At 33.2% G+C, this 12,781-nt stretch overlaps 1 protein-coding gene across 1 annotated transcript in view; it reads right to left on the bottom strand.

The window, feature by feature from the left end:
* Positions 1-12,781, bottom strand: part of CNTN5 (contactin 5) — a 720,133-nt gene that overhangs the window by 117,800 nt on the left and 589,552 nt on the right. The window contains exons 13-14 of the mRNA XM_036427705.2: positions 7,951-8,078; positions 5,484-5,659 (exon numbers count right to left, since the gene is read on the bottom strand). Coding sequence (XP_036283598.1) covers positions 5,484-5,659; positions 7,951-8,078 — 304 coding nt within the window. The remainder of the gene's footprint in view (positions 1-5,483; positions 5,660-7,950; positions 8,079-12,781) is intronic.

Here is a 12,781-nt window from a genome sequence, read left to right as displayed (position 1 = left end):
AGAACATCTGAAGAAGCAAGTGTAGTAGATATTTTGAGATGTTTTTCAATTCATTCTCAGTAACTTTTATGGGAGGATTTTTAAAGACAATTTGTTGCCCTAGCTGGTTTGGCTCAGGGGATAGAGCATTGGCTAGAGGACTGAGAGGTTCCAGGTTTGATTCCGGTCAAGGGCACATGGCCCGGTTGTGGGCTTGATCCCCACTGGCGGGGAGGAGGGAGGTCATGCAGGAGGCAGCCAATCAATGATTCTCTTTCATCATTGATGTTTCTATCTCTCTCTCTGAAATCAATAAAAAAAATATGTAAATACAACAATTTGTTGACTTGAAGTTACAGAATATATAATTTTAATGTTTTAAAGTAAGGTAAAAATAGGTTGCACTTTCCAGCTAAGAGGTAAGGCTGCAGAGAAGAAGCAATCTCTTTATGTCTCTGTTTTTCAAAATGGCATAAAGTGAAGAGTTACAGCTAGTTTTAATCTGTCTTTGCTTTGAAACGTCAAACCAGATTTGGAATATCATTTATGGCTGTGAAATCTTAAGCTCAATGAAGCTTCAACAATGGTTGTGTGGTTATTGTGTCTGTGTTGCTCAGAACCCCAACAGTGGGGCCCTTCACCCATTTTCCTTCCTGGGACTCAGTTTCTTCATTTATATATAATTTGCCTGGCTTACAATGTTAGTGAGGATATCAAATGAAACAATAGATATGAGAGACAAAGGGGAAAAGTTCTCTTCATGATGTAAAGTTCTATTAATATTATTTTAGCCTAGGTCTTAATTGAATAATGAAACTTTCAAATTTATTCTGAGTTGACTAAGTGTTGAAGAGTCTGATTTGTATAGGGTTGATTTTAAAAATACATGTAACAGAAACATATTTTTGGCAAAGAATATATTTGTTCATAATAGTGATTTATAAATATTAGTAGAAAAGAAGTTATATAATGTAAATGTAACTATATAATCATAGTATAAACTTTATAGGTGCAAGTGATTTTGATGAATATATGAAAATATTTCTAGCAATGAAAATAACCTACAAATTCTACAATGGAAAAGGATATTTATCTAAGATGTTCATAAGATGAGAAAATTTTACATTAAACTTATTGAGAAAGTAGAAAATTTAAAATGTCACCTTCCTAAATAGTTCTATAAATGCTCTATGTTTGATAAAAGATATTGAGAGATAACTCTCATTGGCTGAGAACTGAGAAAGGGACTCTGCTGAGACCTGTTTAGTGGTTTGGATGGGGGAAGGGTCTTAGTTTTAAAAGGGGATTTTGGGTGATACACAGTGGAATCTGCTACAGTGGTCAATGGTGTCCCCAGTTAAAACTGACATAACCATTATTCTTCCTAATTTAATTCATTTGAATGGATCCACAAATCAATATGAATAATAAAAGGGAGAAGAGTATAAGAATATAAGAGAGTGATAGAAATATTATAAGAAAAATATCAAGATTTGAATAGAGGCTTCTTAAGAAATAAACAAAGCAAACACTGTGGATAAAATTTCAATATTGAGAAAAGATGAGTATTTTTTAAGCTATGAAAATAATTTAGATACTCATTTTAGTAAATTCACTTGAACATTTGATAAGAGTGGAAAGCTACAATGTTATAATTTAAAAAGTGGGCTTGACATTATGCAATTATTTACTTATTCTAAATGGTGTGGTACATACATAATTTATAAAAATGTGTGGTCTTAAGTCTGTCAGATTGGAACAAGGAAGTAATTCTGGAGTCAATAACTATTCTTCAATGTACACTTGCAAGATAGCTGGTAGAATGTCAGAATAATATTGAATAAGTTTAATGGAAATTCTGAACTGAAACTCAAGATACTTGGAGTGTTATTATACATGAAAATATTTATTAGAAGTTTGCTATACATATTAGAAGGAATAACAAGTCCAAGAAAATAAGTCATTATTGAAAATGACTGCATTAGGGGAGAATCTGGTTTAATAAATATCACTGAAGTAAATCTGATTGACTTCATGATCAAGCTTAAAAACATTTCATAGAAACTATTAACTTCCATATTACTCACAATGCTATGTAAGTATATTATAAAGATAAAAAATCTATCAAAAGCGGAGCTTCTAAATAAATAAAAAAAACTTGGTATCCCTACCATATTAAGTACCATAACCAGAAGGTTTGTTTTAGTGGATGATATTTAAATAAAGTGAGGCCTGTGTGACTTGGATGGCTAAGCCTATCTTTTTATATGTGACTAGAGGACTGGTGCAGGAATTCGTGCACAAGTGGGGTCTGGCTGGCCCACCCTGATTGGTCCTGATCAGGCTAGGCCAGCTGGGGGAGGAGGGGATGCAGGAAGTTGGCCTACCCCATCCCTGATCTGGGTGGAGGGGCAGAGCTGGCCAGGATGTGTTGGCCAGCTACCCTGCCCCATGGTCAAACTCCCAGTCAAACTCCTGGTCAAACTCTTGGTCAAGGGGACAATTTGCATATTATTATTATATAGGATAACTTCAGAGGCATTACTTGATTTTGCTGCATTGACAAAAAGTGAAGCGGAGTCTTCAAATTTTGCTTTTTGAGACCATCTGCCAATTAGAGTAAAAAGGGAAGTGTCTAATCATCATGGTCTTTCTATTCAGCTGTGATCCTGAGTCATTGTAGTCCACAGATCACTCAGATGACAGCCCCAGAAATTAAGGAAGGGTCTGGCAATAATAGTCTCAGATGTCATCTAAGACAGTTTCAAAGTGTGCTCAACTGAACATCCAATTTTGTGTAAAAAGCAAAGAAATAAACTACTTTATAGTAAAAAGTTTTAACAGAATTTTATGCAGCATTTAATTATATGAAAACCTCTGAAATAATGCAGTATTAACAGCATTGCTTTATGACAGAAAATGCTTTATGAACAGCATTGGTATCTTTTTGGGGGGGGAGGTAGATATCTGGTTGATGCATTTGCCACTCTGTAGTGTCAATGTGTTTAAAAGGTATACCCTCCTTTCTCTTTTGAATAACCCACATCAATCACCCACTGGTAGGTCATGTCTCAAGGCAGTTAATCTAGAGAAGGCTCAGAGGCACACTACTCTCCCTGCATAAGTCCCTGAATTCTGTTTGATTTTCTTACTCTGCTGGGCCAGTCTGGAGCCCCACTAAGGTCTCATCAATTCATCAATGATTCTCCTTTGAAACTCACACATCACCCCATTTGCTTCTCCTCTGTACCCTGTCCTGCCCCTCTTATTCCTAGAGTCTTTAATTGGCTTTTCAAACAGAAGGTATCCACAAGTCCAGAGGCCTTCCCAAATTTCCCTTCTATACAAAATTTTCATTTCTTCTCCTAAAACACATGGAGCCATCCAGAATCCCATCAGTATTTGAGGAAACTGGGAAAAGAGTGATAGGCAATTTCTTTTACACCTTATGTTTTTGAAGTCTCCCATTTTTATAGCACATAGATATTTCTACTAATTATTTTAAATACACTGAAAATGGTAAGTAATACATTACCAAAATATTTTCTCACATCTCAATATGATAATTTGATTTAATTTTCATTCTGTAGTTTACTATCACTATCCATAATTCAGAGCCTAATTTTAACATGGGTTGTAACAGTATGGGTTAGCAGGGATTAAAAAATAAATTTTGTACTTCTCAAGGGCAAGAACATCATATATGTAAAAAGGAATACAACAGGTACTATTAACTGCCAACTTTATGGAAGGGATTACAAGATATTCATCTATAAAAAAAATGACATTAAACCAAAGTGGTAATGTCTAATAGACAAAAACAAGAATTCATATAATTTGATCAGGACCATTGATTTCTCTATTGGTATTTTAAAATAAAGTAAGGACCCACTTATATAAAGAAAAATCAACATTCATTTTAGATATATTTTTTATATTATGTATCTGATCACTTAAAATGAAGGTTTACAGAAAAATCCTGAGAAGCTATATCTTTGAGGGTAAAAATTATCCTTTCAAATGTAATATTTTTGAATCACATTTTTTTTTCTGGTACTCTTTGTGACAATGGTGGCCTAAATTTATTTACAATCTTAAAAAATTTATCAACTCAAGGTAAAAGAAAAAAGGAAACACGAATTAGAGGAAAATGAGTTTAATTTAATATGATCTAAATATTTTGTATTTAACTTAACAATTAAAAATAATTTATTTAATGAGATATGAATAATGATGTTGGTAATGGTTTCTGATTTATATACTAGTCTTACCCATTTATTGCAAAGTAAACCAGGATAAAAGGGATAATTTGGAATAAAATGTTTAATTTTGGTTACACTGGCAAATGTAACAAAGAGAATTCATATTTCATCATTACAATATAAATTTATCAAATTCTAGAGTGAGAAAAAATCATAGAAATTATCTGGTCCAACTGTTTCACTTTATGAGATTAATGCCCAAATAGGCCAAGTTACTGACTGGCTTTTGGTTAAACAGCTGATTAGTGATTGAACTGGAAATTGATCCAGAAAATTCCTGACTTTGGATACAGGACTTTTCACTGTATTACATTACATTTATAATAAAAAGCAATCCAAACTGAGTTTTATCTGTTTGGGCTCATTATAGATGTGGTTTTCCAGTGCTTCCCAAAGTATTCATAGAAAAATAAGCTGATGTCAATAAGCATGTGACAACATGCCAAATTGGATTTTTAAGTATAAATTGCATTTGGATCCATCCCTTTAGCAAATATAGATGGGATATAGCAGCCACAATCTTTCTCTGCCTCCCTAATTCCATCCATCTTCTTCCCTCTGTCAAATTACTCTTTATGTCTTAAATAAGAGTGGGAGGAGGAGGTTTTGTTTTTTTTTACTTCTCTATTGGCTAAAGACACTGTGATGATTCAATAGTATTTGGTTAAAAAGATTTCCCACTCCATTTAGTGGATTGCCGTGTAGATATATAAAGTTAAAGAAGACATTACAAAGGAAATACTTGGCAAGGAAGAAATGAGCATGCTTGTGAATGTTTATCTAAGGCCAATGTGCCTTTCTGACTATGTGTAGCTCTATAGCCTGTGAGAAATTTAAAAATCTCCCCAAATTACCATTTTTCAAGGAGTGGGACAGCCAGGTCATTTTATTAATTTATTGTATCATAAATATTCATAAGAATGCTTTTAATATCACTAGTCACTTTATGTAGCAACATAATTTTTGAGAAGTAATGTGGAAATGTTGACAATATTAATCGAGTAAATAAACTTGGAAAATAAACCAGACTTGCATAGTATAGTGTTACCAATTTATTTCTGGGGTTTTAAAACTTATTATTATTTTTAGTTTGCCCTAATATAAAATAATAAAAAATGTGTTTAAATCAAATTAATTTTATCCCACTGTTTTCTTAGCATTACATGGATAAGAAAATTTTTACATTTGAACTTAAATATCTAAAGTAGTTATTACTCAAAAAATAAAAGTGTATTAACTTACGGCCCTGATGCTTTCAAAATGTCCGCCTTCTTTCTCGAAATCGATAGGTTGTCCTTTCAATGTCCAGTAGAAAATGACATCCAAACTAGCATCATGAATTGCTTTACAGTTAAGAACAATGCTTTCTCCCACTGTTAACTCTGTTCTTTTAGGAGTAAGTTCAATTTTTGTAGGTTCTATAGAAATAAAAATATATTAATTAGTATAACACATAGTCTTTTCCTGCATTCTTTATCTATATATATAAAAGCCTAAACAACTGAATGACTGAAGGAATGAAGGACTGGTCAACCAGTTGCTGTGACTCACACTGACCACCAGGGAGCAGACACTTAACTCAGAAGCTGCCCCCTGTTGGTCAGTGTGCTCCCATAGCCAACCTCCCATAGTCCTGCTCTCTGCCCCGTATCCGCCCCCCCTCCCGCTTGCTGGCTCTCCCTCCCTCCCATCGGCCCCAATCACCAGCCTGGCCGAGGGACCCCACCCATTCACAAATTCGTGCACCAGGCCTCTAGTTTAAAATAATAGAGAAAAACTTAACAAGAAATCTATGCAATAAAGTTGTTCCAGATACAGATCCTTCTGAATCTTTATTTTTTTCTTTACTTAATCCCTTCACCCTTCTCACCCAGCCCTTAACTCCCTCCCCTCTGACAGCTGTCAATCTGTATTCTGTTTCCATGAGTATGTCTCCACTCTGCTTGTTAGTTTACTTTGTTCATTAGATTCCACATATAAGTGAAATCATATGGTACTTGTCTTTTTCTGACTGGCTTATTAATGAACATAAAGAGTATTATGCTAAGTGAGATACAGTTAAATTTAAAAAAATAGGTACATTTTTACAGGGTTTAAGGCAATTGTGAACCAATAAAGGCTAATATGAGCTGTACATCCAAGGATTACTTAAGATAGTGAGCAGCTTTGTAAGATATAAATGTGTTTAATGACTGTGTTGTACATGTAAAACTAATATAATATTGTATGTTGACTGTTATTGAAAAAGAAGAAATTCTTTCGAAAAGAAAGTGATCAAATAATTGCAATATAACTTGCTATTTTGAATAAAGTAGGGAAGTGATGGAGATAGGATTTTGATGTTGTTTTTATTTCCTGGAATTCTGATTGTAGATACCTGAAGAAGACTGACACAAATGATTAACAATTAGCTCAATTTTCCTATTCCAGCTCTATTGTTGACAGTAGCACAATCTGATGAAGCATCATGCTTAATCAGGGATGGTTAAGATCCTTTAATGTGCAACATCCTTCTGAATAGTCACTGAGAAGAAAGTGGGTGCGATGCCAGGAAAGGAATGTCATTATGAATGCTGACATTTTAGAAGTCAGATATTCCATGTGGCAATCTACTCTCTGGCTTCATCAGAGAGGACAATCACATCATACTGTGGTTTAAACTTTTTAAGAATTAGAATATTCCCAGTAAGTATATATTCCATTTAACAACAATATATATATATATATATTGGAAAGTGCAAGAACACTTTTGTTGCTATAAAAGAAAGTCCTTGGATCCAGTACTGCCTCATTGTTTAGCACAGAGAAGGATTAAGAAAAAGACTGGAAGTAGAAGCAGAGTTTGATTCCTGTAGTGTCTATAATAAATGAAGACATCATTTAAATTGTGTTCCTTCTAGTGATGTTTGCTCCTTCCCTAAAAATCTCAGAGTGCTGTCTATTTCCTTTTCCTATTTCTAAAGAAAGAGAAAAATTAACAATTTTACCTTTTTATGGCCCTAATATGACTCACTATAAAATACATGCACAAATGGAAAATCAATTAAGTAGAGAGTTCACTCTGAAAAATATTCCTCTGCTAACAAAGACACTATCTAAAATATAAGATTTTCTTAGTATGAAGCAGTGACATGTAGTCTCGAAGGTTCTAGGGTTGACATCCAGTTCACTTTAGAAGTATACATTTAAGTGGCAATATTTGCAATGTTAAAAAATAGCATTATGTAAAAAATTCCATTGATGCAAAGTCAAAAGGCAGCTCTGGCATGTCAGTTTCTCTGAACTCACTCCCACATGCCACACCCATGTCCTCCTTCTTACTTTCTACCCCAAATCCTCTGTCCAAGTGGTAATAAGAGAATATTACTGATTATCGCTAAAATTAATCTTGGTAGACAAAAAATATTTTATGCTGTTAGCATACTTTTAAATTTTGAGATATCAACTAAAACTTCCCAACATTGTCTTCATCCTCTTACATATTGTGTTCAAAGAAACAGATTTAAATTTCTACCAACAAGAATTCCATTTCTTTACAGTGCCCTGAATAATGGAAAGAGACCATGTGGCTGTGTTAGTTCTATTTTTACGATGTAGTTTATAAACAGGAGCATGCACACATACATATACACATGCATATTATATCTATTCACTTTCTGATAAGGCCCATGAAATTAGGCTTAGGAAATATTTAGCCACATTTTCTTACCTTTGACAGATACTGCAGCTATGATTTCAGCAGAACCAAACACATTTTCCCCTCGGCAAATGTACTTTCCCTCATCTGATTTAGAAGCATTTAGGATCCGCAGATTCCCGTCTGGAAGAATAGCTATTCTGAAAATCATTAAAAGAGGGGTTTTCCCTTTGTTTTATTGAAAATAAGCTAAGTAGTAAGAAACTCTCATGAAGTCTGAAATCACTTCCAAGTAACAATAAATAAGATAAAATATTTCTGGAAAAATACACTTATGATGGTAGAAATGTTTTACCCTTCACGAAATTATGCAGGAAACCCACTTAATATCCTCTCATATATAAAAGGGTTAGGACGTTACAGGTTATTTTTCTTTGGTTACTTTTTTGACAGTTAATCTTAAAACTTGTGGGAAAAGGTGACCTTGAATTGGGTTATTAAAACTTATACTATAATATTATCCAGCAATATTTTAATATTAAGCTTGGGTATTTCACCTCAAACCATGGGCGACCTCAACAATTAAATATAAAAAAGAAATAGCATAAAAACATAGAGGCGGGCAGGTACAGAAAGTAAAATTAATTGTGTACAGCCAGGAGATGATTTATGGGAGTTTCTCTGCGGTGCCACTCCTGAAGCAAGGGTATGTAAATGAGACCTGGGACCCATACCTGGCTGCTCACATTGCACTTTTTAAACATAAAAACATGATACCTGAGTTTGCATGTGGGCTCTTTCGAGACCTTTGTTAAAAATGGACCTTGAGCCTTATATGAAGGTGAAAAATTACAGCATTATTAAAAAATTTTTAAAGTTCAGTGAAAATGAGGTTGACATTTAGGATTACCGTATTCTCCTGTGTAGTCATCATTCCAGAAATATACGGATTTAAATTTAATTAGTACTTTTGTCCTTTTCTCTCTTCTAAGCTCCTGAAATATATATTTCACTGGTGCATCAACCTACTCAAGCAACCTGAAACATAATAGAAGTGGCTGTTGTAGTTTTATTTGATATGCCACTGGAGTTTGGACTAACTTCTTTTAGGAAAGAGGAAATAGACTATATTGCTTTTGGTAAGAGCCAGTGACTCCACTGGACTTAAAATCCTAAAATTGGATCCTCCTAGTTCTGAAAATAATAGTTTATGCCATAGCAATGTGATAATATTAAACTATTTAGGATATAAAAATGGATGAGTCTGTTCAGTCAACATCTTTTATGTTATTTTAAAGTGTGGGTTCAATCTTGCCAATTGCTCAGACCTGACAGTTATTGAGATGATTGAGCACTTTGTAACAATTGGATGAGATTCTAGGTTGCTGAATATTACAAATTTGCACTTAGATATTGTCATCAATAAAGATATCAGTTTCAAAACATCAAATTGTTTTTAATATAGATCAAATTTGATTTACAGCATATAGAACAGAGACACATTCAGGAGCAAAGCAAACTAGGAATAGCTGGTTTTATTTTGTAATTTATGTCTAGGAGGAATATTAACTTCAGACATTTGAAAAACAGCGATCTTAAAAGTTATATAATCCTTTCAAGATGGCCCATCAAAAATTATGTTCATTTATTTAGACAGCACTCAGTTTCTATCAAAATGGAATTAATGTATTTATACCATTTTAATCCCCCAAATGCAATGCTACAAAAAAGATACATTTGAAGCAAAAATTATATATATTTTTGTAAATAAATAGGCATTATCTTGTGTGAATAACAATCTATTTAAATTTAGCCAAATGACTATTATCTCCACAGATTGTCAGTATCCTGATTTTACTGTCCTGTGTAAATTCAAACTTATGTAGGTGAGAAGTTTGGCTTAAAAGTTCACCTCCTTTAAAGAAAGAAATGTATCCTAGATAAGGCACTATTTCAGCTCTTGATTTAAGATAAGTCCTTTCTCACTGACAGCAGACAACATATTATATTCTCCTTTTAAAGATAGTTTATGAACACTTCTGTACTTTAGGCCACTGATACACTGAGGAATGAAGAATTTTAAATATTGTGATGTTTTTTGGTTTTTTTTTTTATCTGTCAAGAGGCAATATCATTTAACCAAAAGCCTGTTTACTGATTCATATACCACATACTTATCAGATGAGGTCATTTTTTAACTTAAGAAATAAAAAATAGATTAGACAATGATCATGCCTTTCTTTTGCATACCTAATTACTAGATAATTGAATATCAAATAAATATTTCCTTGCAGTTTTCTGCTTCTGTCTTCTCCCCTCTGCTATTATTACCATGTGACTACTACAGCTGGAATTTTCAGATCTGGGGATTAATTCTAAAGAAGCATCCCTGAACTTGGACTAGTGTAGTAAGGTAGTGGTGAGGTGAAGGTCTGTTGGGGGTAAAGAGAGCTCTTAGAAATGCAAACCAGCATTCTATATCCAGTATCAAATCATGCTTAGTACATATATTCTGGTTTCTTAACTTCTCCATCTGCTTCTGGAGATACCCTGGCTTTCTTCTTTTACTTGATCAGAAGATCTCTGTCTTGTTAATCTTGTTAGGTGTGGTTTATTTCTAGGCTCTTCATTCTGCTCCAGTGATCTGTCTGTGTTTATGCCAGTAAAATGTTCTTTTGATTACTATTGCTTTGTAGTACAGCTAGATATTAACTGGTATGATCCTTCCAACTTGGTTATTTTTTCCACAGATAGCATTGGGTATTCAGTCTTTTGTGATCCCATATAAATTTTGTGATTGTTTTTATTTTGCTTTAGTTCAGTGAAAAATCTTACTGGTATTTTGATAGGAATTACATTGAATCTATACATTGCTTTTGGGTAATAAGGACGTTTTGATTATGCCAATTTTGTATATTCCTGAGCATGGTATATGCTTCCATTTATTTACATTTTCTTCAATTTCTTCAATGTCTTATATTCGGAGTATAGGTCTTTTACTTAGTTATATTTAGTCTTATATGTTTTATTCTTTTTTTATTCAATTGTAAATGGGATTGTTTTCTAAATTTCCTGAAAGCTCATTATTGGTGTATCAAATGTATAACTGATTTTTGAATATTGATTTTGTATCCTACTACTTTATTGAATTCATTTATAAGTTTAGTATTTTTTTGTGTGTGGAATCTTTTGTTTTTTAAATTTAAATTGTATATTTTTTATTGTTTAAAGTATTACATAAGTCTCCTTTTCCCCCCATTGTCCTCCCCCCTCCTGCCCCCAACCCTCAACACATGCCCTCACCTTCCCCCCACCTCCATCTGTGCCCATTGGTTATGCTCATCTCTATGCAAAGAAGTCCTTTGGTTGATTTCTTATCCCCTCACCCTTCTCCTTCCCTCAGTCTTTAGGGTTCTGTAAATATAATACCATGTTAAATGCAAGTAATTATATGATTTCCTTTCCAATGTGGGTGACTTTTATTTATTTTTCTTGTCTGATTGCTGTGGCTCGAACTTCCAATATTATGTTGAATAAAAGTGACGAAAGTGGGCATCTTTATCATTTCTTGTTCCTGATTTTAAAGAAAAAGCTTTTAGCTTTTTACCATTGAGTAAAATGTTTGCTGTGATTTTGTCACATATGGACTTTATTATGTTAAGGTATACCCCCCTAATCCTACTTAGCATTTTTATCATAAACAGATGTTGGATTTTATGAAAAGCTTTTCTGCATCTATTGATAAGATTAGATAATTTTTATTCTTCATTTTGTTTATGTGGTATAGCATATTAATTGACAAATAGATATTAAAACCAATTTTGCATTCCAGGAATAAATTCCACTTCATCATAGGGTATCTTTTAATGTATAGTTTAATTGGGTTTGCTAATATTTTGTTGATAATTTTTTGCATCTGTGTTCTTCAGAGATATTGGCTCATTTTCTTCTTTTCTCTTTTCTGTTTCTCCTCCTCCTCCTCCTCCTTCTTTTGTAGTGTCTTATCTTCTTTATCTGGCTTTGGTATCAAGATATTCCAGGCCTTGAAAAGTGAGTCTATGAGCTTTTCCAACTTTTCAGTTTTTTGAAATAGTTTGAGAAGAATAGGTGTTAATTATTTGAATGTTTGGAAAATTGTCCTGTGAATCCATCTAGTACAGGACCTTTGTTTGTTGGGAGTTTTTTGACTACTGATTTAATACTGTTAGCATTTACCAGTGTGTTTAGATTTTGGTTCTTTCTGATTCAGTCTTGGAAGATTGAATATTTCTATAAATTTATCTATTTATTCCAGGTTGTCCAATTTGTTGGCATACAATACAATTTTTTCATCCTATTTTCTTATCATTCTTTGTATTTCTATGGTGTCCGTTATCACTTCTTTTTTATTCCTGATTTTATTTATTTGGGCCTTCTCATTGATAAGTCTGGGTAAAGATTTAACAATACTTGTTTTCTATACATAGGGGCTTCTAAATCAGGTGCATAGATGTTCATAAAAGTTATATCCTCTTGTTAGATTGATCCCTTTATATTATAAAATGCTCTTTTTGTCTATTGTTATAGCATTCATCTTAAAGTCTATTTTGTCTGATATGTATATACATATATATGTGTATGTATATCTATAATATTAAAAGCATAATATGCTAATTAGATTGGACGGCCCAACGACCCCTCAGATGAAGCCTGGGCTGCCAAGGAAGCTGCCACAGCTGTAAGGGCTAAGCCACTTGCACGAATTTCATGCTGTATCCATTTAGTCACCCTATGTCTTTTCATTGGAGCATTTAGCCCATTTGCTTAAATAAATTATTGATAGGTATGTAGTTTTTGCTCTTTCATTATTTCCTGAAATTTTTTATAGTTCTCTGTTTCTTTTCATTTTCTTTTAAAATATATT

The sequence above is a fragment of the Pipistrellus kuhlii genome, unplaced genomic scaffold, assembly GCF_014108245.1.
Source record: "Pipistrellus kuhlii isolate mPipKuh1 unplaced genomic scaffold, mPipKuh1.p scaffold_m20_p_9, whole genome shotgun sequence".
In the NCBI taxonomy this organism is placed as follows: Eukaryota; Metazoa; Chordata; class Mammalia; order Chiroptera; family Vespertilionidae; genus Pipistrellus; species Pipistrellus kuhlii.
The sequence above is the reverse complement of the archived record's forward strand: the minus strand, read 5'-3'. Positions and strand labels throughout refer to the sequence as shown.